This window comes from Symphalangus syndactylus, chromosome 1 (genome assembly GCF_028878055.3).
Source record: "Symphalangus syndactylus isolate Jambi chromosome 1, NHGRI_mSymSyn1-v2.1_pri, whole genome shotgun sequence".
NCBI classification, from domain to species: domain Eukaryota; kingdom Metazoa; phylum Chordata; class Mammalia; order Primates; family Hylobatidae; genus Symphalangus; species Symphalangus syndactylus.
This window is the reverse complement of record NC_072423.2, coordinates 95263677-95290692: the sequence shown is the minus strand read 5'-3', so window position 1 is coordinate 95290692 and position 27016 is coordinate 95263677. Positions and strand designations below refer to the sequence as shown.

At 51.9% G+C, this 27016-nt stretch overlaps 1 protein-coding gene and 1 long non-coding RNA gene across 6 annotated transcripts; both read right to left on the bottom strand.

Annotated features, from left to right (window-relative positions):
* Positions 1-556: 556 nt before the first annotated feature.
* On the bottom strand, positions 557-27016 carry DPP3 (dipeptidyl peptidase 3). Of its 5 annotated transcripts, none has more exons than XM_055264855.2 (18): positions 26777-27016; positions 24778-25055; positions 21997-22086; positions 20603-20740; positions 19933-20007; positions 19268-19361; positions 18315-18445; positions 18074-18204; positions 17942-18000; positions 16778-16972; positions 16517-16629; positions 16063-16155; positions 14513-14575; positions 14292-14416; positions 14031-14151; positions 12506-12685; positions 5135-5297; positions 557-1138 (listed from the first exon to the last, which is right to left on the bottom strand). In XM_055264855.2, exons 1-18 carry the CDS (start codon positions 26826-26828, stop codon positions 966-968), a joined length of 2274 nt encoding a protein of 757 aa, XP_055120830.1. In that variant the 5' UTR covers positions 26829-27016; the 3' UTR covers positions 557-965. The 5 variants fall into 5 exon arrangements, with proteins under 5 accessions (XP_055120830.1, XP_055120842.1, XP_063499627.1 ...); XM_055264867.2 differs by having other exon boundaries at positions 24778-25052; XM_063643557.1 differs by lacking the exon at positions 26777-27016 and adding an exon at positions 25996-26020 and having other exon boundaries at positions 24778-25052.
* LOC134737303 (uncharacterized) lies at positions 23425-24765 on the bottom strand. Its single transcript, XR_010122048.1, has 2 exons — positions 24086-24765; positions 23425-23638 (listed from the first exon to the last, which is right to left on the bottom strand). It is a non-coding gene; the product is annotated as an uncharacterized lncRNA (long non-coding RNA).

Below are 27016 nucleotides of genomic sequence, written 5' to 3'. Positions count from 1 at the left end.
AAGTTGAGTTTGTAGGTTCCCAGAACTTTTTATTTATTTATTTATTTTTTGAGACGGAGTCTCGCTCTGTCGCCCAGGCTGGAGTGCAGTGGCGCGATTTCGGCTCACTGCAACCTCCGCCTCCCGGGTTCCAGGGATTCTCCTGCCTCAGCCTCCCGAGTAGCTGGGATTACAGGTGCGTGCCACCATGCCCAGCTAATTTTTTTTTTAGTAGAGACTTGGTTTCACCATATTGGCCAGGCTGGTCTCGAACTCCTGACCTCGTGATCTGCTCGCCTCGGCCTCCCAAAGTGCTGGGATTACAGGCGTGAGCCACTGTGCCCAGCCCCAGAACATTTAAAAATGCAAGGAATGCCACAAAGGAGAGCTGCAAAAATTGTGCTATGTTCAGCTCTGTGACTGCGTATCCTCATCTAGAGATAACATCAACATCCTGTTGTGGAAGGGAGGCTAAAAATGACCCTCCTTGCCCCCTCCCCAGGCCTTGAGCCCATCACTCTGCTGGGAGCAAATGAGAAGACAGGCAAAGGCAAGGAGGAGCCACACACGCCGCAAAGATGGTAGTTGTCTCTAATATTTATTTGTCTGGTTATAAAATTAATATGTGAGGAGCATTGGATTTGGTGAGAACGTTTTGAACCCTAGCTGTCACGTGCCACCTGCGGGATCTAGACCAGTGACTTCTCAGAACTGCCATTTCCTCATCTGGTAGACAAGATGGTAAGCCGTGTCTTGCTCATTCCACATATGGCAGTGCAGATGAAATGAGATCACAGAGGGGAAGCACTTGGCAGGCTGGAAAGTGCTGACAAATGGAAGGGGTTAGTGTCATCACCCTCAGCTGAGGTAGTACGAAGGTCCAAGCTCCTGCCCCTCCCCCTCCCCAGCCCCTAAATACACACACGAATGGAGGGCCACTTGCAGCCTTGGTTTGATGGAGTTGGGGGAGAGGCCACACATATTCCTCAAGCTTGGCCAGATGGGGCCTCACTGGGGCCCTTCCAGAATCGGGCATCGGCTGTGGCCAGCTGTGTGAGGATCTCCTCCAACTCGGGTCCATCCTCTGGGAAACGCTCGGAGAAGGATCGGATGAGGCCAGCAGCTGAGGCCTCGTATTCCAGAAGCTGCACGTCTGAGCCTGGGGAGGAGATGCAGAGAAAACAGCAGCAGCGAAAGGTCTGAATAGGGAAACTGAATCATCATAATAGTCTTAATAATCACAATTACAGCAGCAGCTGTTTCTAACTGAGCTCTGCCAAAAAAAAAAAACCTGTGCTCTACATTTTAGGTTAATTACTTAATTTACTCTTTACAGTAACCCTGTGAGGAAGGAAATACTACAGGGGGAGTATTAAATGCATTGCTGCTTTCGTTCATTCAGTCAATCAAATAAAGATTTAGGCTGGGCATGGTGGCTCATGCCTGTAATCCCAGCACCTTGGCAGGCTGAGGCGGGAGGATCACCTGAGGTCAGGAGTTTGAGACCAGCTTGGCCAACATGATGAAACACTGTCTATACTAAACATACAAAAAAATTAGCTGGGCGTGGTGGAATGGGCCCGTAGTTCCAGCTACTCAGGAGGCTGAGGCTGGAGAATCGCTTGAACCAGGGTGGCAGAGGTTGCGGTGAGCAGAGATCATGCCACTGCACTCCAGCCTGGGTGACAGTGAGATTCCACCTCAAAAATAAATAAATAAATAAATAAATAAATAAATAAATAAATAAATAATAAAAGACACCAGGTGCCACACTAGGTGAAACAGATACAGTCCTTGGTGTCCTGAAGCTCACAGTCCAGCAACGACTTCATCTGTCCACTGTGGGACCTGGGGCAAGTTTTGCACCTCCCAAGCTTCAGTCTCCTCATCTGTAAAGGAGCTGCTGTGATGATATAGTCACACATCGAGGGGGTGCTCAACAAATGCTAGCCACCATGGCATCATTATCTCCAAACTGTTTACTGATTTGTTAAATGGGCTGTTCTGAGGGTCCCCTGAATACTCTCGGGAAGCACTGCCCTCAAACACACTTCAACTGCTCTACCCTCTCTCTGCACCTTGTCACGTTCCATGACATCGCAAGCTGTACAGCAGCAAAGAGCACAAGCTCTGGAGTTCAAGTTCTGGCTCTGCCACCCAACAGCTGTGTGACCACAGGCAAATACACAGCCCTTCTGTGCCTCATTTTCCAGCTGAAAAATGAGGATAATAACCATTTCTCTCTGTGTTGTTAGGAGTTAATCCATAGAAAGCTTTTACAGTGACCTGGCTGGGTGTGGTGGCTCACACCTGTAATCCCAGCAGTTTGGTAGGCTGAGGCGGGTGGATCACCTGAGGTCAGGAGTTCGAGATTAGCCTGGCCAACATGGTGAAACCCCATCTCTACTAAAAATACAAAATTAGCCGGGCATGTTGGTGGGTGCCTGTAATCCCAGCTTTTCGGGAGGCTAAGGCCAGAGAATTGTTTGACTCGGGAGGTGGAGCTTGCAGTGAGCCGAGATCTCACCACTGCCTGCGGGACAGAATGAGACTCTGCCTCAAAAAAAAAAAGAAAAAGAGAAAAAAAAAGTTTCTACAGTGTACCACCATCACAGCCTTTGAAAATCCAACCTGTTCTTCAAATCTAGTGGGAACCACCAATTCCTCCCCAGAACATTCCCGGATACTCTTGAAGATGGATGCGATCTTCCCTCCTCTAAGTGTTCAGAGTTCTGTTTATATGTTTTGGCCACTCATTAACACTTCCCTTGTATGACGATGATGATGATGATTATTATTTTTTTTGAGATGGAGTCTCACTCTGTCGCCCAGGCTGGAGTGCAGTGGCGTGATCTCGGCTCACTGCAAGCTCTGCCTCCCGGGTTCAGGCCATTCTCCTGCCTCAGCCTCCTGAGTAGCTGGGACTACAGGCGCCTGCAACCATGCCCGGCTAATTTTTGTATTTTTAGTAGACACGGGGTTTCACTGTGTTAGCCAGGATGGTCTCGATCTCCTGACCTCGTGATCCACCTGCCTCGGCCTCCTGAAGTGCTGGGATTACAGGCGTGAGCCACCGCGCCCGGCCCCCTTGTATGATTATTTATCTCCATATCTTACCATCCCCAGTGAGCTGTGATCACCTCCAGATCCCTAGTGGCTCCCGCATGGCTCGCACAGGGCTGGACATATCAAAGCAATTGATAGTACTGTCCATGTGGCTGGCATGATTTATTAATGCACTCATTTGACAGTCACTGAGCAACTCCAGTGTGCCAGGCTGTGCATGAGGCACTGGGGTATGCTGCTCCTCCCATCATGAGATGTGACCACCAAGAAAATGGGCAAGCGTGATGGGCACTTGAAGAAAATGAAACTGGGTGGCAGAACAGAGAGGGACTGAAGCAGTTACTTTAGGTTGAGGGGTCAGAGACAACCTCTCTCACAGGGTGCCATTTTACAAGGAGCTGAAGGACAAAAAGAACCAGACAGGCAAAGATCTGGAGGAAGATCATGCCAAGCAGCAAGAACAGCCTATTCAAAGGCTATAGGAGTGGAGCGAGCTCAGTGGGTAGAAGAAACAGAAAGGTCGGGAGCCTGGAGTACAGTGAGCCAGAGAAGAGGTGGTGAGGCTGGCAAGTGTTGGGGCCAAATCCCAGGAAGCCTCTGGAGGGCATGGAAAAGCATCTAGAATGAGTGTCTTAATAAATGCTTTTTCCAGCTGGGCGTGGTGGCTCACGCCTGTAATCCCAGCACTTTGTGAGGCTGAGGTGGGAAGATCACTTGAGGTCAGGAGTTCCAGAGCAAGCCTAGCTAACATAGTAAAACCCCATCTCTACTAAAAAAAAATACAAAAATTAGCTGGGTGTGGTGGCGGGCGCCTGTTATCCCAGCTACTCGGGAGGCTGGGGCAGGAGAATCGCTTGAACCCCAGAGGCGGAGGTTGCAGTGAGCCGAGATTGTGCCACTACACTCCAGCCTGAGCAACAGAGTGAGACTCCATCTCAAAACAAAACAAAAACAAAAACAAAAACCCCACCCCAAAACCAAATAAATAAATGCTTTTTCCTCACCAATAATAGGTAATGACTTTTTACAAATATTATTCTATGTAACCCTCACAACTGCCCAGGACAATGCTTTTTTTTTTTAAAGAGTTGAGGTCTTGCTCTGTAGCCTTGAACTCCTGTGCTCAAGTGATCCTCCTACCTCACTCTTTCAAGTAGCTGGGACTACAGGCAGGGGCCACCATGCCTGACTCAACCACTCTTAATTTGACTCTTGGCTCCTCCACTAAAAAGGCATAAGCCTTGTGCAAATTACTCTCTGTGCCTCAGTTTCCTTACTTGTAAAATGGAGTAACAACAATACCTACCTTATTGGGCTACTGCAAGGATTTAAAAGGTTAATCCCCAGAAAGCACTTAGAAACTCTAAGAAGGAATTCAGGTTCACTATAATATCAGCAAGCAGTCCACACTGGCTTTATGAATGAAGACACCAAAGTCTAGAAATGTCAAGTGACTAGGCCAAGGTCACAGGGCGGTTCTGAAGCTGGTGCTCTAACCACTCCATAACACACATCGTCTTAGGTATCTCAAGTGACAAGTAGCAGGAAAGATGAGTCAAGGGGTGAGAGGAAAGTGAAGGCAGTAAGGGGCTGGAACCCCAGAGGGTTTGAATACAAAAGATACAAGCACCGTGTGTCCAGGGCTAGGCTCTGGAATTTTCGCTTGAGAAGGAAGTGGGATGATGCAGCTGTTGATCACCATCCCAGATGTGACCAAGTCACACCGTCCCCTGGGTTTCACTAGGCTTGCTGGGTCCCAGCTCCCTCCTCACCTGCCCCCCAGCCTGGGTACCCAACAGGTCTAATTCTTTGGTACGAACGCCTGGCTTCCCCCTAAGTCTGCATGTTCTGCTATCCCCTGCTCTTGTGGTCTTCTTCAAATCTCTGTCACTGTCTTACAACTTGCATGACTGTGTGTGTGTCGGGAGGGGGGTGGTGGGTGGTGACAGATACCAAGATTAGGCATGGGAAGGACCTTGGCAGAAAGGGAAGGGCCATCCCAGGCTGCTCTCCCTGAGCCCTGGGATGGGTTCTTATTTCTTCCCAGAGGGCCCTGTGTGGTCATCAAGGGAGCTCAAGAGTCCATTACCTTCAAGGCGAGTGTTGGGCTGAACAATGAGCTTCCGAGATTCCTTACGCAGCAGCACCGTGTCCCTGAGGGTGAGGAAGCACTCGGGGGGCGCATCAGTGACTGCTGCATACCCCTCGTACAGGACCCGCCCTCCGGCCACATCCCCTGTGGACTTCAGCACCTGTGGGAAGGATGGAGTAAATGTCTAGGATGGGCACTTACCTGGTGTCCACAGGGCTCTGCCACAGGCCACAGCTGATTGTGGTCAGCCCTGGACAGTCTGTGCTATGGTTTGAATGTGTCCCCTCCAAAATTCTGGTGTTGAAACTTATGGTTAAGTTTCAACTTAACCATTAAGGCTCCTTCCTCGTGCATGAGATTAAGGCCCTTATAAAAGAGGCTTCAGGCTGGGTGTGGTGGCTCACACCTGTAATCTTAGTACTTTGGGAGAAGGAGGCAGGGGATCACTTGAGCCCAGGAGTTTGAGACCAGCCTGGGCAATATGGCAAGACCATATCTCTATGGAAAAAAAAAAAAAAAAAAAAAAAGGCCAGCCATGGTGGCTCATGCCTGCAATCCTGGGCACTTGGGGAGGCTGAGGTGAGAGGATTGCTTGAGCTCAGGAGTTTGAGACCAGCCTGGTTAACATAGTGAGACCCCGTCTCATCTCTAAAAAAAAAAAAGAAAGAAAGAAAAAGGAAAACAGGCTTCATGCCTGTTTGGCCCTGTTGCCATTTTGCCTTCCACCATGTGAGGCCACAGCATTCCTCCCATTCCTGTCCTCCAAATAATTCGTCAACAAGGTATCATCTTGGATGGAAGGGGAGAGCAGCCTTCACCAGACAATGAACCAGCTGGTGCCTTGATCTTCGACTTCCCCACATCCAGAACTGTCAGAAATAAATTTGTGTTCTTTTTTTTTTTTTGAGACAGAGTCTCACTCTGTCACCCAGCCTAGAGTGCAATGGCGCAATCTTGGCTCACTGCAACCTCTGCCTCACAGGTTCAAGCCATTCTCCTACCTCAGCATCCCGAGTAGCTGGGACTACAGGCATGTGCCACCACACCTGGCTAATTTTTTGTATTTTTAGTAGAGACAGGGTTTCACCATGTTAGCCAGGATGGTCTCCATCTCCTGACCTCGAGATCCACCCTGCCCCGGCCTCCCAAAGTGCTGGGATTACAGGCGTGAGCCACCGTGCCTGGCCAATTTCTGTTCTTTATAAATCACCCAGCCTCTGGTATTTTGTTGTGTTACAACAGCACAAAACAGACTAAGACACTGCAAAATGCTGGGCCCTGTCACTTACAGGCAGTGTAACCTTGGACAAATTACTAAGCCACTCTGAGCTGTTATCTCTAAACAGGAATAGTTCTGCTCTCTCACAGTGTTACTGTGCTGAGTGAGAAACACAGATCAATGATTAGCATAGAGTAAATGCCCACAAAATTAAAGCTAATGTTTCTCGTTTGATTATCTCATTTGACATGTAGACAAGGCAGGTATGACCATTACCCTTTATAAAATAAAACATTTCTGGCTGGGCGCGGTGGCTCACACCTGTAATCCCAGCACTTTGGGAGGCCGAGGCAGGCGGATCACCTGAGGTCAGGAGTTCAAGACCAGCTTGGCCAACATGGTGAAACCCTGTCTCTACAAAAATACAAAAACTAGCCAGGTCTGTAGTCCCAGCTATTCAGGAAGCTGAGATGGGAGAATCGCTTGAACCCACGAGGTGATGGATGCAGCGAGCCAAGATTGGACCATTGCACTCCAGCCTGGGTGACAAAGTGAGACTCCATCTCAAAAAAATAATAAATAAAATAAAAATAAAATAAAACATTTCTTACACATACAAGATACAGTATGTATACCGTAAAGAATATTAACACAGACACTCGGGCTGGGCACGGTGGCTCATGCCTGTAATCCCAGCACTTTGGGAGGACAAGGTGGGTGGATCATGAGGTCAGTAGATCAAGACCATCCTGGCTAACACTGTGAAACCCCATTTCTACTAAAAATGGCTGGGTGTGGTGGCTCACGCCTGTAATCCCAGCACTTTCAGAGGCCGAGGCGGGTGGATCACGAGGTCAGGAGATCGAGACCATCCTGGCTAACACAGGGTGAAACCCCATCTCTATTAAAAAATACAAAAAATTAGCCAGGCGGGTGCCTGTAGTCCCAGCTACTCATGAGGCAGGAGAATGACGTGAACCTGGGAAGTGGAGCTTGCAGTGAGCCGAGATCACGCCACTGCACTCCAGCCTGGGCGACAGGGTGAGACTCGGTCTCAAAAAAAAAAAAAAAAATACAAAAAATTAGCTGGGCGTGGTGGCATGCACCTGTAATCCCAGCTACTCAGGAGGCTGAGGCAGGAGAATCTCTTGAACTCAGGAGGAAGAGGCTGCAAAAAGCCAGGAACTTGCCACTGCATTCCAGCCTGGGGGACAGAGCGAGACTCCCATCAAAAACAAACAAACAAAAAAAAACAGACACTCATACAACTCCCACCTCACCTCAGAATTAGTTCAGCTGCTTCTGCTTGACGGCACTCTGTGGCTGTCCCCATCTAAGGAAACCACTATCCTTGACATTGTACTTTTTTTTTTTTGAGATGGAGTCTCTCTGTTGCCAGGCTGGAGTGCAGTGGCGCGATCTCGGCTCACTGCAACCTCCACCTCCCAAGTTCAAGCAATTCTTCTGCCTCAGCCTCCTGAGTAGCTGGGACTACAGGTGTGCACCACCACGCCCAGCTAATTTTTGTATTTTTAGTAGCGACAGGGTTTCACCATGTTGGCCAGGGTGGTCTCGTCGTTTGACCTCATCATCGGCCCATCTTGGCCTCCCAAAGTGCTGGGATTACAGGCATGAGCCACCGTGCCCAGCCAATATTGTACTTTTTAAAAAATTCTCTTGCTTTCCCTGAGTTTTACTCTCAATCACATATTAAGATATTAAGTTCTTGCCTGTTTTTTTTTTTTTTTTTTTTTTTTTTTTTTTTTTTTTTTTTTTTTGGAGACAGAGTCTCGGTCTGTTACCCAGGCTGGAGTGCAGTGGCAGAATATCAGCTCACTGAAACCTCCACCTCCCAGGTTCAAGTGATCCTGCCTCAGCCTCCTCTGTAGCTGGAACTACAGGCACCCGCCACCATGCCCACCTGACTTTTGTATTTTTAGTAGATATGGGGTTTCACCATGTTGGACAGGCTGGTCTCGAACTCCTGACCTCAGGTGATCCTCCCGCCTCAGCCTCCCAAAGTGCTGGGATTACAGGGGTGGGCCACCGTGCCCGGCCGGTTTTGAACTGTATACATTGTGATTTTCTTTTTCTGCTTGGATTATGTTTGAGATTCATTTGTGCTAAAACATTCAGCTATAGTTCCCCTTCTCACTGATGTGTATGTAGTCTTTTAATTATAAACACACAACTTCGGCCGGGCGCGGTGGCTCACGCTTGTAATCCCAGCACTTTGGGAGGCCGAGGCGGGCAGATCACGAGGTCAGGAGATCGAGACCACGGTGAAACCCCGTCTCTACTAAAAATACAAAAAAAAAAAATTAGCCGGGCGTGGTGGCGGGCGCCTGTAGTCCCAGCTACTTGGAGAGGCTGAGGCGGTAGAATGGCGTGAACCCGGGAGGCGGAGCTTGCAGTGAGCCGAGATTGCGCCACTGCACTCCAGCCTGGGCAACAGAGAGACCCCGTCTCGAAAAAAAAAAAAAAAAATAAACACACAACTTCATCTCCTCTATTGTTGATGTGTAATTTGGTGCTTTTTTTTTTTTTTTTTTGAGACATAATTTTCACTCTTGTTGCCCAGGCTGGAGTGCAGTGGCACGATCTTGGCGCACTGCAATCCCTACCTCCCGGGTTCAAGAGATTCTCTTGTCTCAGCTTCCTGAGTAGCTTGGAGTACAGGATGCACCACCACGACTGGCTAATTTTTTTGCACTTTTTTTTTTTTTTTTTTTTTTGAGACAGAGTCTCACTCTGTCGCTTGGGCTGGAGTTCAGTGGCACGATCTCGGCTCACTGCAACCTCTACCTCCTGGTTCAAGCGATTCTCCTGCCTCAGCCTCCCGAGTAGCTGGGACTACAGGCAAATGCCACCATACCTGTCTAATGTTTTATTTTTAGTAGAGAAGGGGTTTCACCATGTTGGCCAGGCTGGTCTTGAACTCCTAACCTCAGGTGATCTGCCCGCCTCGGCCTCCCAAAGTGCTGGGATTACAGGTGTGGGCCACCATGCCCAGCGTTTTTGTACTTTTAGTAGAGATGGGGTTTCACCATGTTAACCAGGCTGGTCTGAAACTCCTGACCTCAGGTGATCTGCCCGCTTTGGCCTCCCAAAGTGCTGGGATTACAGGCGTGAGCCACTGCACCCGGCCGGTGGTTTTTGCTAATACTGCTGCTGTGAACATCCCTGTATGTCTCCTGATGAACAGATGCAAGTTTTTCTAGAACTGATTCTGTGTCGGTGACAGGAGTGCTCAACTTTAAGAGATGACGCTGCTGTTTCTTAAAATTCGTATGTAATTCAGCCTTCCAAAAGCAGTGGATGGCAGTCCTCATTGCTCAGTCTACTAAGTGGATGCTGGCAGTTGTTAATTTCTGCCATGCTGAGGGGTACCAATTGTAACTTACGCAGTTTAGGTTGAGGTTGCCTAATTACTAACGAGGTTGAGCATCTTCCCTTAGTTGGTCAAGGGCTATTCATTTTTCTCTTCTGTTCATTTTTGCTTATTTTCTGTTGGGTTATCTTTTCTCCTTCACTTTTTTAAAAAAGTTTTTTCTTTCTTTATTTTTTGAAATGGAGTCTTGCTGTACTGCCCATGATGGAGTGCAGTGGCATGATCTTGGCTCACCGCAACCTCCACCTTCCAGGTTTGAGCGATTCTCCTGCCTTAGCCTCCTGAGTAGCTGGGATTACAGGCACCTGCCAATACGCCTGGCTAATTTTTTATGTTTTTGGTAGAGATGGGTTTCACCATGTTGGCCAGGCTGGTCTTGAACTCCTTACCTCAAGTGATCTGTCTGCCTTGGCCTCCCAAAGTGCTGGGATTACAGGTGTGAGCGATTGTGCTCGGCTGAAAAGTTCTTTATCTATTTTAGATATGAACCCTTTGTTAGTACAGTAGTCCCCACATATCCATGGAGTATATGTTCCAAGACCATGTAGTGGATGCCTGAAGCCATGGACAGTACAGGGCCCTATATATACACTGTTTTTTTTTTACCATACATACATACCTATGAGAAAGTTTAATTTATAAATTAGGCACAGGAAGAGATTAACAATAACTACTAATAAAATAGAACACCTGTAACAAAATAACGCAATAAAAGTTGGTGAATATAGCCTCTCTCTCAAAATATCTTTTTTTTTCTTTTTGAGGCAGCATTTCACTCTGTCACCCAAGCAGGAGGGCAGTGGCACAATCTTGGCTCACTGCAACCTCCAACTCCCAGATTCAAGCGATTCTCATGCCTCAGCCTCCTGGGTGGCTGGGATTACAGGCGCCTGCCACCACGCCCAGCTAATTTTTGTATTTTTAGTAGAGATAGGGCTTCACCATATTGGCCAGGCTGGTCTTGAACTCCTGACCTCAGGTGATCAGCCTGTCTGGGCCTCCCAAAGTGCTGGGATTACAGGTGTGAACCACCACACCCAGCCTAAAAATATCTTGTTGTATTTTACTGTGGCTAACTGCAGCCGCAGAAAGCAAAACTGTGGATAAGCGGGGCCTAATCATATGTGTTGTAAATATCCTATGCTAGTGTAAGACTTTTTTTTTTTTTGAGGCGGAGTTTTGCTCTCGTTGCCAAGGCTAGAGTGCAGTGGCGTGATCTCGGCTCACTGCAACCTCCGCCTTCCGGTTTGAAGAGATTCTCCTGCCTCAACCTCCCAAGTAGCTGGGATTACAGGCGCCAGCCACCACGCCCAGGTAATTTTTTTGTATTTTTAGTAGAGACGGGGTTTCACCATGTTGGTCAGGCTGGTCTCGAACTGCTGACCTCGTGATCCACCCGCCTCAGCCTCCCAAAGTGCTGGGATTACAGGCGCGAGCCACCGTGCCCGGCACCTAGTGTAAGACTTGACACCTTCCTTATGGTAACTTTTGATTAATATGTTATCTTTTCTTTTTCTTTTAGAGACAGAATCTAGCTCTGTCACCCAGGCTAGAGTGCAGTGGCGATCAGGGCTCACTGTAGCCTCTACCTCCCATGCTCAAGTGATCCTCCCATCTCAGCCTCCTGTGTGGCTGTGACCACAGGCGTGCATCACCACACTTGGCTATTTTTAAAATTTTTTGTAGAGATGAGGTCTCTCTATGTTGCCCAGGCTGGTCTTGAACTCCTAGACTCAAGGAATCTAGCCTCTCAAAGTTCTGGGATTACAGGTATGAGCCATCACGCCAGGCAAATTGAGCATTTTTACTGGTGTACAAAGTTCATATTGTATATTTACTCTCAGCATCACTCAGCCATATTTCTTATGGCTTATCAAACCTTCTCTCTGGGGCTGTTTCTTTTTCCTAAATTATATCCTGTAGAAGTGTTGTTACTGAGGGTTTATTAATGGTAAACTGTTTTTGTTTGTCCAAAAATGTCCTTCATTCTTTAAAGATGTCCTGGCTGGGCACGGTGCCTCACACCTGTAATCCCAGCACTTTGGGAGGTCAAGGTGGGTGGATCACCTGAGGTCAGGAATTCAAGACAAGCCTGGCCAACATGGTGAAATTCTGTCTCTACTAAAAATACAAAAATTAGCCGGGCGTGGTGGCGGAAGCCTATAATCCCAGCTACTCGGGAGGTTGAGGCAGGAAAATCGCTTGAACACGGGAGAAGGAAGTTACGGTGAGCCGAGATCACGCCATTGCACTCCAGCCTGGGCAACAAGAGCAAAACTCTGTCTAATAAATAAATAAACAAACAAATAAATAAAAGATGTCCTTATTCTTTTTTTTTTTTTTTTTAGAGAGGGTCTCACTCTGTCACGCAGGCTGGAGTGTAGTGGTGCAATCATGGCTTACTGTAGCCTCGACCCCTCAGGCTCAAGTGATCCTCCCACTTCTGCCTCCGGAGTAGCTGGAACTACAGGTGTGCACTACCATGCCTGGCTAATTTTTGTATTTTTTGTAGAGACGAGGTTTTGCCATGTTGCCCAGGCTAGTCTCCAACTCCTGAGCTCAAGTGATCTGCCCTCCTCGGCCTCCCACAGTGCTGGAATCACAGGTGTGAGGCACCTGGTGCGCTTACATGTTTACTGGCTACCTTTCCTCACTGCAGCATAAGAAACTGCTCACAGCTTATTCTCCGTGCTTGGTAACACTCAGTGCCCCTGGAGAGGTTGGCAGGGGCCCATCCAGGCGAGAGGCCTTTGCTTACCTGAAGTCTCCGCAGGAAGCGCTCTAGAGCAGGCTTGCCCACAGACCGGATCTTGCTGCGGTCGAGGCGGACCCGGGCATCTGGGCGCCCATCGGAGCCTGTGGTGGGAGTGATGGTAACGAGTCCCTCGCCAGCCTCCAGCAAGACTCTCAGGATCACAAACCGGGCCTGCATATGGGCCTGCCGGGGCGAGGGAAAGATAGCATTTGTATCCCCTATCAAGTGCTTGGTCCTAGGCTTGGTCCTTGGTCCCAGTTGCCCATTAACTGGCAACTGTTATTGTCATTCTCCCCCACCCTGTGGGTCCTTTTCTGCTTATTCTCCTCCCCTCAAATGCTTCCTCCTTCCTCTTCTCACAGAGAGGGCAGGCTGCCCTAGGAGACAGGGAGGCCATTTCCAGGCGGGACCTGGTGCCCATGCTCCCCTGTCACCCACCGTGATCCCTGCTGCTCCAGATCCCCCACTGAGGACAGCAGCTACCCCCTCCAGGGTCCCCAAACACTTTCTCCTCCACAACCTTGTTTGTGCTCAAAAGGCGAACCAAGTAGGCATCATTATCCCCAGTTTACAGATGATAAAACAGAGGCCCAGAGAGGTAAAGGGACTTCCTTAGGGGCACACAGCTAATAAAGGAAGAGCCAGGACTCAGACCCCACATTTCTGGACCCTGAATGACATCACATCGCCTCCTCAAACCACACCTATTTGATTTTGTCAAAACGTTTCTATTGCTGGTGGGGTGCGGTGGCTCACGCCTGTAATTCCAGCACTTTGGGAGGCTGAGGCGGGTGGATCACAAGGTCAGGAGATCGAGACCATCCTGGCTAACACGGTGAAACCCTGTCTCTACTAAAAAAGTACAAAAAATTAGCCGGGTGTGGTGGTGCGCCTCTAGTCCCAGCTACTCGGGAGGCTGGGGCAGGAGAATTGCTTGAACCCGGGAGGCGGAGGTTGCAGTGAGCCAAGATCACGCCACTGCACTCCAGCCTGGTGACAGAGCGAGACTTCGTCTCAAAAAAAACAAAAACAAACAAAAAAGTTTCTATTGCTTACCCCATATCCAAAGGACACATAACTGAGCCGTGGCACCGAATGGCCCTGGAGGCACTGTATGGATGCGAATCCTGGCTCTGCCACTTAGTGGCAAGTTGCTTCATCTCCTTGTGCCTCAACTTCCTCATCTCTAAAATGAGGGTAACAATAGCACCTACCTCCTGGGGTAGTTAATTCATGGAGGGCGCTTAGAATTGTGTGTGGCACAGAGTGCGTCAACTGCGAGGAGTCCTAATAAAGTCACCTCATCTGATTCACTGTGAAATGGTGGCTGGGGAGAGTCCTACTCCCTTTTCACAGAGAGGAGCTCTGGGGCTCACAAGAGTGATGTGACTTGCCCCCCAAACAGTGGAGTCTGGCATTAAACCCAGTTCATCTGCCTTAAAGGTACAGTGGTCCCATCCTTGCACCCTGATCTTGGCGCCCACTGCAGGCTCCCTTCTGCCTCCAGGTGGCTCCACCCAGGCCCTACCTGTCGCCAGTTGGAGGCCTCAGGTGTGTAGAACTCCAGAGCGAGCAGCCCGGCCCGAACCATGTTGAGCCAGTTCACGTAGATCACGTCCTCCGCATCAGCCCCCTCAAAGCCAAAGATCCTGTGAGAGGGGCAGGCAGGTGGCAGGATGGTCAGAGGCTGCCCTGTCCCCATCCCACGGGCCGCCACCAGCCACCATCCACGCCCCCAGGGCTGGCCACTGCACCAGGACAGCCCGCCCCTCGGCCGTGCTGCTCTTACTCCAGCACTTGCGGGTGGAGACAGAGGTAGAGACCCACGCTCTCAGCCCGGCACTCTTCGTAGCTGGAGGCGATGGTGCTGAACTTGCTGTCCCAGGTCTCCCCGCTCCGATACCAGCTCTGAATCTGGAAAAGGAGCTCCACTGTCAGGCTTAGGGTGGCCATTGCCCCACCTGTGCCCACCCTCCCAGCACCCTGGGGCTCCGCTGAGGCCCCCCTCACCTGCTCGCCCGTCTCTGGGTTGATCACTGTCTCCTGGTCAAAGTTGAATGCTCCTTTTTCATCCTGCAGAACACAGGGTGGGTGAGGGAAAGGCGCCCCCAACTGGATCTAGGCCTCCAGCCCCACAATCCATGGGCCGGAAAGTGGCTCAGGAAGGCAAGTGGGAGCGCAGGAGCAGGCGGCGGGAGTGGCTGGTCCGTCCACACACTGACGCCCGCCCAGCCCTGAGCCCTGTGACGCTGGCTGCCTCCTCAGAGCCATCAGGAGCGTGAAAACCAGAGCTGCCTAGCCCACCACACAGAGAGGAAAACCGAGGACCAGACAGTCGAGGACTTGCACCAAGTCCTGTGAGGACCCAGATCTGGTGTCTCCAGACCCCAGTGGCAGATGCCCCAATGGGTAGGCCAGACAGTCCAGCTGTGCCCACCACGGGCTTCTGGCCCGGCTCCTGGCACTGCCAGAGGAGGCCACGGTGTCATTCTCACTCTCCCACTGCATGCCATGCGTCTTTCACGCAGCATCCTTTTAATCCTCACAACCATCTTCCGAGGACAGTGTTACTATCACCCCACTTCACAGATGAGGAAACTGAGGCTCGGAGCCTAACAGCCCCAAACTGGAGTCAGAGAGCACACAACCTCCGTGGACACTGTCTCTCAACACTAACACCTGTTTGCTGTCAGGGCTTACTGTCTTCACCTTTACTCCTCACAACAGCCCACACAGCAAGGGTCAGGAATCTCGTTTTACAGACGGGCCAACTGAGGCTCAGTGAAGGTGCTGACTTATCCAAGGCCACACACAGCCTGGATAAAGTTTGGACAAGGCGTTTCACCAGGCTGCTGTCCCAGCAGCTGTTCTGTGCATCCTCCTGACCCCGGGGCCCAGTTCCAGCCCTTCCCCATCCAGGGAAGCAGCCCCACACCCCAAGAAGCAGGACCCACCCAGAACCCCACCCTCGGAAGGGAGGGGCTACACCTCACCCCACTTCTGGTCATCTTCATGCTGGGGTCTACATCAGCTTTTCAACCCCCCATAAAAGGTTGTCTGTGTTTCCATATTCCCTGGGTAGGTGTGGAAGGGTCTCCAGCCACTCTGGCCGGCTGGCAGGAAGGGGCTGCTCTGGGGAGAAGTGGCTCCCTACGATACCTGGAAAAGCCCAGGCTCCACAGAACAGCAGCACAAACAAAGACAGCACTGCTGCCTCAGATGGGAGCACACAGAGATGCCCCCTGCCCCAAGTGTCTGTCCTGGGGCTGCTGGAGCCACGCCCTTAGGGTGTGCTTCCTTAGCCTGAGCCAAACAATTTCTCCTGGTGCGGGGAACAGCAGCTGAACTGTCCTGAAGGGCCCTCTACACCCAGGCATCTGAGCTCCTGGGACATCTTGAGGGAGGGCAAGACAGGGTCTTCTCTGCCTAAGGGGCCATTTTCCCCACCAAACCCATAGCCCCTGAGGGCGGAGGCTGGAGCAGCTTCACCGCTGGGTAGGGCAGATTGTGGGGAGTGGAGCTGTAGGCTGGGGTGCCAGGGCTGGCCGCTGCCTTCTCACCTGTACGAAGAGCTTGCCACTGCCATGGCCCAGCAGCTCATGCAGGCCCACCTGCACATCGAAGGAGGGCCCCTTCCAGAGGATGTACAGGTCCTGCCAAGACAAGCAGAGACCCGCGCTGTCCACTGGCCGGCCCCGGCTATACAGCCTGTCGGCCTCCCCACCCCTGGGCCATGGACCCATCTCAGTGCATGTGCTTGGTAAAAGCCAACTGTGCTCCACCCCACAGCCCATTTCATCCTTGCAACAACCCAGGAGGAAGGGAGGGATGCCTCCCTAGTGTGACCCGAGAGGAAACTGAGGCTCCAAAGTCCGCACAGTCACGTGGTTGGGAAGTGGCAGAGCCAGGACTGAAGCTGTGTGCTTTCCTCTCTACTGCTGTGGGCTGTCTGCCTTCTCGAGTCCGCTGAGGAAGGTGAGGCCCAGCCCCGACCCTCCAACTGCTGGCGCCCACCTTGTCATCCTCCTCCAGAAAGGTGAGCTTCTCCCGCTGCGTGGCATAGGCCACAGCCAGCACATTGCCCAGCGACACGTTCTTAAAGCCTTCCGTCTGCCTCAGGTCATCGTCTGGAGAAGGCGGAGAAGGACCAGAAAGAAGAGGTGAGGGTCAAAGGTAACAGACAAGAGGCACAGGGCAGTTTGTGGAGGGTGTGTGTGTGGAGAGGGAGGGGCGACTCTAAAAGGAGGCTTCTGGGGCTGGGCCTGCGACACTCACAGTTGGGGATGTTGATGCCAGCAGGGATGCCGGAGCCAGCGAAGGTGAGAACATCCAGGGAGGTGAAGTCTGGGGTGAGGAACTTGTCCTTCTCAAAGGCCGGGGGCCAGGGCAGCTCCTTCAGCAGCTGCTCTGCGCTCACCACCAGCCGCTCAAACTTGGCACTCATGGCCTTGTTCACCACAGCTACGAAACCTGCAGGGGAGGGAGGGGGTTGTGGCTCGGCAGGGTTCCAGGAGGGCTCCCACTTCACCGTACTCCAGCCATCATGCATGTACTGAATGCCTACTGTATGCAGTCACCCTGGGCTGGCGGCTGAGGATAGCAGTGACCCAGGCCTGGGCCCTACTGGGTCAGGACCTGGACAGGAAAGATGCAGCTGCACGAACCCATCTTTCCCTCAGGCCCCTGAGCCGCCTGCCCCTTCTCCCTGGGCGTGGGTCTAGGGGCTCACCCCTGAGCCCCAGCAGACTGTGTGCTCTCCTCCCAGGCTAATCTCTCCAGCTTTAGCAGGCAGATGCTCAGACTCTTCTAAATCCAGGGGCTGGGGAGGATTAGGGCAGTCAGAGAAGTGGCTGAATCCTCAGGCTGGATGCCCTGCCTTGCATAGGTGGGTCCCCTGGGGAAGGGGGTGGGGGCCGTGGCAGGCTGCCACCAGCCTGGGATGACAGCCCCGGGTCAGGTCCACAGTCACAATGTCCATCCTGCTTCCAGCCACTGAGTGCAGCAGTCTGCATCCTAATCGCATTGGTGCTCAGAGGTCGGGTTATTTGGCCCAAGGTCACACAGCCTGGGAGTGGTAAAGCTGGGCTTGGGAGGCACATGGCTACCTGGAGCCTGTGCCCTGACCAGACACCAGAGGCAGCACAGCAAAATAGCTCAGAGCCAGGGTTCCCGGGCCACCCCCCAACTGTGCCCCAGTGCCCACACCTGTTAAGTGAGGATAAACATCCTCATGGGATGATGGACTCTCAATCAGTTAATATAGCTAAGCTTCCTCCAACAGTGCCCAATACATTGTAAATGGTGTTTATTTACCATGGCCATTCTTATTGTTATAGTTATGGCTGAGCGGGGGTGGGGAGAACCATCAGGGGACACTGGAAACGTGGACTTGGATGTGGGGGAAGGGACCGTGACTGACCTCCTCCCTGAGGAAGTTACCTTCAAATTCTCCTCGGGAACCAAAGGGGTCGCGGTAGCTCTCGATGAACCCGATGTAACTGGGGGAGAGAAGGGCAGAGGTGGAAGAGGGGCAGGCAGGAGGGGGCGGGTGGGGTGGAGCTGGCACCTCACCTCTCCACGATGGGGCCTTTGTCCTGGATCCAGAAGCGGGAGCCCCTCTTGTGGGCCTCGATGGAGCCCTGGGTGAAGCTCTCTATATACTGGGCCAGCATCTGCCCCTGGTGGCTGTTGGCTGCATACGCCTGAGTTGAGCGGGGGTCAGTCAGCCTCGGGCCACCCACCCACCTCCACACCCGCTCTGCTGCCCAGAGGGGTCCTCAGCCCATACCCCTCAGCCCGCAGCCAGTCCAACCTTGGCTTTCTCCAGCTGCTCCACCACCTTCTGGAGGATGGGCGCGTAGTCCCCCCGGGTCACCTGGAAAAGGCTTCCCCGGAATTCGTAGCTCTTCAGCTTGGAAGTCACCTCGGAGTCCAGGGAAGGCTCTGGGGAAAGAAGGTGTCACTCAGAGAAAAGGCTGGAATAAGAGGCCTCACTCAGAGAAAGACACCTCAGCCGGCTTTTCCTCATAGCACTCTTTCACTCTAAGATTCTCAATGGCTCCCTGTAGCCAACAGACATGAGCATAAACTCTCATCTTCAAAAATATATATATCAGCTGGGCATGGTGGCTCACGCCTGTAATCCCAGCACTTTGGGAGGCTGAGACGGGCGGATTGCCTGAGGTCTGGAGTTCGTGACCAGTCTGGCCAACATGGTGAAACCCCGTCTCTACTCAAAATACAAAATTAGCCGGGCATGGTGGTAGGCGCCTGTAATGCCAGCTACTCAGGAGGCTGAGGCAGGAGAATCACTTGAACCCTGGAGATAGTGGTTGCAGTGAGCTGAGATCGTGCTGCTGCACTCCAGACTGGGCAACAGAGAGAGACTCCATCTCAAAAAAAACCCAAAAAAACAAAAAAACAAAACACCAAAAGACAAAAACAAAACCCAAAAACTAAAAAACAAAAATATATGTATCACATAACATGTGCTTTCCATGTGTTAACTCCTTTAAGCCTCACTCCAACTCTGGGAGGAGGCGGAAATTATCATTTCCATTCCACCGATGGGAAACTAAAGCACTGAGAGCTTAAGTGGATAGCCAGTGGCAGATTGGATTTAAAAAGACAGCCACATACCAAATGTAATCGACAGTCCCATGGGGAGACAAGAGGGTGACTGGGAGGAGGAGCTGTTACGGTAGCAGAAGGGAGCTGGAGAAATGCCCAGGAGGGAGCAGAAGGGAAGCCTGGGGCTAAGCTCACCTGAGCCAAGCACAGAAGCCAGCCGCACCTCATAGTGGGGCTTCCCTTCTCCATCGACCTCTTTGAAGAGCCGGGTGTTGTAGGCACTGAGGTTCTAGAAGAGACCAGGGCAGGGGTTGAGAGTGAGGTCTGGAGAGGGCAGTGGGGTGGGAGGAAGGAAAATGGATCACCCCTGGGGGAGAAGGCATGGAGGCAAAGCAGGCTGGGCCTTCCGGGTTGGCTGGGAGCAGGAGTGGGAGATAGTGGGAGTGGGCAGCCCAGGGCCGACTCTCCTGCTCTGCTTGGGACACTGTGCACTTCCACTAAGCACTGACTCCAACCACTATGCCAGGCACTGCACGGCCTCTGCGAACCCAGGGCTACTGGAGGTGGGTACCACTTCACAGACGTGGAAACTGATCACATGGCTGGTGAGTGGCTGAACTGGGAGTGCCACTGACAGATGGACCCCAAAGCCTCACACCCCTGTGGCCTGAGGTCCTGGTTCTTTGCCCTGCCCTGAGGCTGTCATTAGGCTCTACAGCCTGGGGTGGGCAGGGGTGGGGCCTTCCCTAGTACGCTGGGAGTAGTCAAGCAGAGACCCAGGAGTGGTCACCAGTTGTGAGGGGGCTGGGACTAGGAATCCCACCAAACCTCTGCTACCTTGAGCTCCCCTAATCCCAAACCTGTGAGTCCAGAAAGTCTTGGGCAAATTTGGCATCTTCCATGGTACAATTCCCAGAGAAATAGGTGGTGATTCCCTGTTGGGGAAGAGAGGGGACATGAGAAAGAGGCGTGGCCGAGGTCAGGGCTGCAGGGACACCATCTTCCCAGGCTTTCTGCCCCTCCCTCCTTCCAGCAGCCTCTACCACTTACCCCTCCATCTACCTCCAGGGGAAAAAGTTATAAAACAAACAAACAAACAGATGCTCATCTCCAGTGTTGCTGCAGCCCTGCCCAGGCCTCTCTCAGGGTGGCCCACCCCTAAGGCTTGCCAAGGTCCTCATCCCATGCAACAGATGCGGCCTCCAGAGGTGGAAAACCTGGGACCCCCCTCCTTCCCTGCCATCCCCTCTCAGCTCCCTCCACCTCCAGCTTTCCTCTCCTTCCCTCCATCAGCACATGGCATCCTGTGTACAGAATGTCAGATCTGGGAGGGCATTCAGAAAGCATTCGACCCAACCTGCTTACCATTCTACAGATGACAAAACTGAGGCCTGCAGTAGGGAGCAGCATTGCCTCAGGAGTGTGAGGCAGAGCCCACCGCCTCCCCATCCCGTGTCCTTCCCTCTTTACCAGGTGGCCTTGAAGGATTCCCTCCGCTGCCTGTCCCCTCGGGGGAGTCAGGGGCCTCACCTCCTTCCCCAGCCCGAGGTGTCGAAGCCTTGGCTCCAGAGAGAACATAAGCTCCCCGCAAGTCTGCCAGAGACCCCTGACTTCTTCTGGGTGCTGCTGAGCAGCCTCACTCCCTAGGATCACCCGTTCCAGCTTTTCCTGCAGGGAAAGGGAGGCCAATGGCCCAGTCACACCACCCAAACCTGCCTTCCAGAGCCTCCCTATCCACTCCCAAGCTCTTCTCCTGTGGTCTAACAGCTCTGGCTCGTTGTGCGGTCTGTGGACCAGCAGCACTGGCAGGGCCTGAGAAATGTCAAGCCTCCATGTGTTGGTGGCTCATGCCTATAATCCGAGCACTTTGCGAGGCAGAGGAGGGAGACATGCTTGAGGCCAGGAGTTCAAGACAAGCCTGGGCAACATAGAGAGACCCCATCTCTACAAAGAATAAAAAAAATTAGGCTAGACGCAGTGGCTCATGCCTGTAATCCTAGCATTTGGGGAGGCCAAGGTGTGAGGATTGCTTGAGCCCAGGAGTTCAAGACCAGCTTGGGTAACACAGTGGGATTCTGTCTCTACAAAAAATTTTTAAAATTAGCCAGGCGTCATGATGGCAGGCATCTGTGGTACTAGCTACTCTGGAAGCTGAGGATGATCACCTGAGCCTAGGAAGTTGAGGCTGCAGTGAGCTGTGTCCGTGCCACTACCCTCCAGCCTGAGTGACAGAGTGAGACCCTATCTCAAAAAAAGAAAAGAAAAGAAAAGAAAATTTAGCTGGTGTGGTGCTGCATACCCATATTCCCAACTACGTGGGAGGCTAAGCCAGAAGGATCACTTGAGTCCAGGAGGTTGACGCTGAAGTGAGTCATGATCACACCACTGCACTTCAGCTTGGGTGACAGAGCAAGACCCTGTCTCAAAGAAAAAATGTCAAATCTTGGGTGCACCACAGACCTGCTGAATCAGATGCTGCATGTCAGCATGACCGCCAGGTGACTTGTGTGCATATTGAAGTCCCAGCTCTTATACCTGCTGTAAGAACCACCTCTGCCCTAGATAGGCTCAAGCCTCATAACCCTGGGAGGGATGCCCCCGGCCCAGCACTTCCCGCTGTTCCTGGTGATGACCAACAAGCTCCATTTTTGAGAGTACCTAAACGTTCACAGAACACTTCCACATCTCGCCCTTGTTCGGCCTGCAGATCTGCAGTCAGGGACAGCTGTGCTTTTCCTTTATACACGAAGAGGCCGCAGCACCCAGTGAGGCTGGTGACAGCCACAGTCATGCAGGGTGGAAGTGACAGGGTCCATGCTCTGCTCAGGGCTTCTGACACTCCAGTTGGGGCTCCTTCTACTGCATTCTCCACCCCTACCCCACCAGCCCCCATCCCCACCTTCCCCAACCCTCCCTTGGCTCACCTTGGGCAAGTTGGGAACAAACTTGGTGTCACCAAAGGACTTGTAGTTGCCCATGTTGGAGTAGACACCCGCGGCATAGACCAGGAACGCCTGAGGGGGAGGCAGGAATCAAAGACCCAGGAAACGCAGCCTCCCTGACCCCAGCGACACCTCCTCCTGAGATGAGAATGCCCCAGCAGAGCCAGTGTGGGTGAGGCTGGGAAATGTGTGGGCAGGACCCAGGTCCTGGGAAGCCCCAGTCTGTCCCACACTTACTTTCACAGACCCATTTTCACACCCCCGTTGTCTGGCCTAACTGATCTTCTGGGCAGTTCCCAAACACATCCAAGCATTCGTCTGCCTTTTCCCTCCCCACCCCAGCACCCTCTCAGCCACCTGAGGCTACTGTGTCCTTTAAGGCCCAGTTCCAGCACCACCTCCCTCTTTCTCCAGAGCCTGTCCTCAGCATCTGACCTGTCAGGCAGCTGGCCTCGGAAGCATCACATGTTAGAGCTGGAGAGGCCTTAATCATCTATCTATTCTGTGGCTTCTGCTGGCCCCAGATCTTCCTCTGGTAACAAGACCTCAATCCTCCTTTTGTGAGGGGGAGGGTGGGGGATCTCCCTTCCCCCAGCTCCAGGGGTGGGCATGTGACCTGGCTCAGCCAGTCTGAGAAACCACCATCCTTGGCTACAGGATGGACACAAGGCTCAAGCTGGCATAAGAGAGCTACCCAGGGCATTTCCCATTGGCAAAGAGCCTCTGTACACCAGGGATCATCAGGCCTGGAACCCCTGGAGCTCCCCTCCAGGAGTGAGAAAAGCAAGCAAGCTGAGAGATGAAGACTGCATCCCAGTGGTAGCACTGAGTCCCTGAGTCCAGCCATGCCCGAAACTTCCTCTAGACCTGGACTTTTCAGTCATGTGACCCAAAAATTCTCCTTTTCATGTAAGCCAATTTGAGCTGGGTTTCTGCCACTTGCAAACATATGAATTCCCCTGAATGGCCGGGCGTGGTGCCTCACGCCTGTAATCCCAAGCACTCTGGGAGGCTGAGGCGGGCAGATCACGAGGTCAGGAGATGGAGACCATCCTGGCCAACATGGTGAAACCCCATCTCTACTAAAAATACAAAAATTAGCTGGGCGTGGTGGCGCATGCCTGTAATACCAGCTACTCGGGAGGCTGAGGCAGGAGAATCGCTTGAACCAGGGAGTCGGAGGTTGCAGTGAGCCGAGATTGTGCCACTGCACTCCAGCCTGGTGACAGAGCAAGACTTCGTCTCAGAAAAAAAAAAAAGAATTTCCCTGAAAATAGTAACGCTTGGGTTGCACCTTTCCATTTATAAACATTTCCACAGATACTAGCTCTTTTAAGGAGTAAGCCAAGGCCTCAAGATGGAAAGTGAAGGCCCAAAGTTCAAAAGAGGTAGAATAAACAGTACGTCAGCTCAGACAGAAACAATCCAATCCCTTTATTTCACATGTAGAAAAACAGGCCATATTCTTGTACATTCTTGGTGGGAATATAATACAGTGAAGCTTTTTTAGAAGATGACTTAACAGAATCAGTCAATTGTAAATGTACAGAGCCTTTGACCCAGCAGTTCTCCTTCTAGAAATAGATCCTCCTCACATGTGTGCACAAGTATGCTCACCATGGCACTGTTTGTAAGAAAAACGGGACAAGCTAAATGTCCAGCAATGAAGATTAAATTGATTATAGTGTACACTGCTGTGGAATGCTTTACAGTCAATAAAAAAGGATGAGGTACATTTAAATGTACCCCATTCTCCAAGTTCTCCAAGACATGGCATTCAGTGGAAAAAGTAGGACACAAAGCAGGAAAAGAACATTATCTCATTTCTATAAAAGAGAAAATAAGGAACTGATTCACCATGCATATACACATAAAGGTATGTAATACACACGGGATTGAAAAGGCTGTAACCAAGGCCGGGCACGGTGGTTCATGCCTATAATCCCAGCACTTTGGGAGGCTAAGGCAAGTGGATCACTTGAGGCCAGGAGTTCAAGACCAGCCTGGGAAACATGGTAAAAACCCATCTCTACTAAAAATACAAAAATTAGCCCGGCATGGCGGCACATACCTGTAGTTCCAGCTACTTGGGAGGCTGAGGCATGAGAAGTGCTTGAACCTGGGAGGTGGAGGATTGCAGTGAGCCAAGATTACACCACTGCACTCCAGCCTGGGTGACAGAATGAGACTCTGTCACAAAAAAAAAAAAAAAGAGAGAGAGAAAGAAAAGGCTGTACCAGCCTCAGTGGGTTACCTCTGAGGAGGGCACTGAGAATGAGTGACCTTTGTGTTTTCTTTTGTGTCTTTCTGCATTGCTGCAATGCACTAAGAATTTGTGTATTACTTGGCCAATATATCTAAAAACAAAAACCAAGGGACAGGCAGAACATTCTGCCCAGGGCCACACAGTGTGGTAGAGACGAACTGGTCCTGAACTCAGACCTCCTGATACCTACTCTGGACTCCTTCTTCTGCCTTCCCTGAATCTCCACCACAGTTTCTTTTGTTATAATCACAGCAGCCATCATTTATCTTGAAGTCAGGCACTGTTCTAAGTGGGTCATCACAACACTAAGAGGTACAGACATCCCACATGCATATTTTACAGATGAGAAGACTGAGGCTCCAGAGAAGGGAAGTGCCTGAATTTGTAACCTTTGGTCTAATCCTCCACCTACCCCTTGAAAGAGACAGACATTTGCATCCTGGTCTTTCACACCCAGAAGCCACTCAGGAAATGCGGGTTGGCCCAAGAGAACTGACCTGATACTCCTCCTCGGTAAGGCCCTCAGCCAGGGCACGTTGGCGCAGCTGGTCGGGGTCCTGGGTGCAGAAGAGGCGGCTGAGCAGAGCATAGATGTAGGGGGCCTCGGGGGAGGTCTGAAGCAGCACAGCCAGGCCTCCATACCAGGCGGCACGGGACAGGTGGTGGGCATAGAGGCGCTCTTTGGGTGACAGCAGGCGGAAGGCCTCACGGCAGTCCAGGCTAGACACGCCAATGTCATTGGGCAGGATGTACTGGGTGTCCGCCATGGGCCCTGCTGAGAACCATCACTGTCATCACAGCTGTTGTTTACCCCACACCAATTGCATACCTGGCTCTGAACTCTTATGATCTCATTTAATCCTCCCAAAAGCCCATGTGGAAGGGAACACTATTGTACCCATTCACCAGATATGCTAACTGAGGCTTAGAGAAGGTGAGATGACTCACCCAAGGGGTCACAAAATACACTAGTGGACCGTATTTGATCTATAGTCCCTAAACCTTAAAGATTGACTCTAAGGTCAGCCATGGTGGCTCACACCTGTAATCCCAACACTTTGGGAGGCCAAGGTGGGTGGATCACCTGAGGTCAAGAGTTCAAGACCAGCCTGACCAACATGGTGAAACCTCCTCTCTACTAAAAATACAAAAATTAGCCAGGTGTGGTGGCAGGCACCTGTAATCTCAGCTACTGGGAAGGCTGAGGCAGGAGAATCACTTGATCCCAGGAGGTGGAGGCTGCAGTGAGCTGAGATCGCACCATTGCACTCCAGCTTGGGCGACAGAATGAAACTCCATCTCAAAAAAAAAAAAAAAAATTGATTGACTCTAACTACCTAGTATTACAGATGGGGAAACCGAGGGTTCAGAGAGGCTGAGAGCCTTGCCTAATCCCACAATGGAGACATCAGCAGCAGAGATCCTCACCTCTAAGCTCCCAGCCCAGGCCCCTCCCTGCTTCCTTGTTCAGTATTCTTTTTTTGCGACGGAGTCTCACTTCGTTGCCCAGGCTGGAGTGCAGTGGCATGATCTTGACTCACTGCAACCTCCGCCTCCCGGGTTCAAGCGATTCTCCTGCCTCAGCCTCCAAAGTAGTTGGGACTACAGGCGTGCATCACCACGCCCAGCTAATTTTTTGTATTTGTGATAGAGACGGGGTCTCGCTATTTTGTCCAGGCTGGTCTCGAACTCCTGGCCTCAAGCGATCTGCTTGCCTTGGCTTCCCAAAGTGCTGGGATTACAGGCGTGAGCCACCGCGCCTGGCCTTTGTTCAGAATTCTTGACACTTTCCACTGTGCTCACAAGGATAAAGTGCCAGGCCGCCAGCTGGAAGGCTCAGCCTTTAGCCAGGACTCGGCCCCAGACTCCTAAAAGTCAAGTCCATTGCTTCACTTTTCTGCACCTCCGTTTCCACCTCTATAAAAGAGAGAATAACCCCAATATTACCAGGTGGGTGCGCCAATCAGATGAGGTCGCCCTGGACGGAAAGTATCCACAGCAATAAATGATTTTCCTTGAACCTGTCCTATTCTCATCCCTCTAAACTGCCTCTTCCTTGGCCCTCCATTCTCCTGCTCCCCTGTGCTCCACCAGGGAAGCCACGGAAGTTCACAACCAGAAGAAAACCCATTTTACAGATAGGGAAACTGAGGCTTGGAAAGGCCAACAATTTACTGAAGGTCTGACAGCCCCGTTGGAACCCGGGGATTCCCCAACCCGGGGCATTCTCCCCGCCACGCCCCGTCCCGGCTGGGCCAGCCTCCCCGCCCTGCCCCGGACTCCAGAAGCTCCGCCCCAATAGCACATCCTCAAGGTTCGGAAAGGGCTGTTAACTCTTTGCTCGCCGGAGCACTCCTTGGCCTCGAGGGCGGGGTGAATTTGGAGGGAGTACTGGAGAGTGGGCAGAAAGGGAATGATTTTGCGCTCAGTACAGATTCGCCTTGGTCCCCCGGGATGACACGCTTTGACCCCAAAAGCCCAGGCACCGCGCCTCACCTGCAGCAGCTCCTCCGTTCGCAAACTCACTTCCTGCTTCCGGCTCCCCCATTCATTGGGGCTCTGCGAACCCCGCCCCCCTTGGCCAACTGCCTGGCCTCGGGGTCCGGATGGGCGTCAGTACCAGCCAATAGACGTGCCAGGACGAGCTTCTTGGCTCTCCGGCTCCCGCCCCCAGGCGCTACGGGGTGGCGCGCGGATTGGCCCTGCGGGCTCGGCCTTTTGTCCGCAGGCCGCACA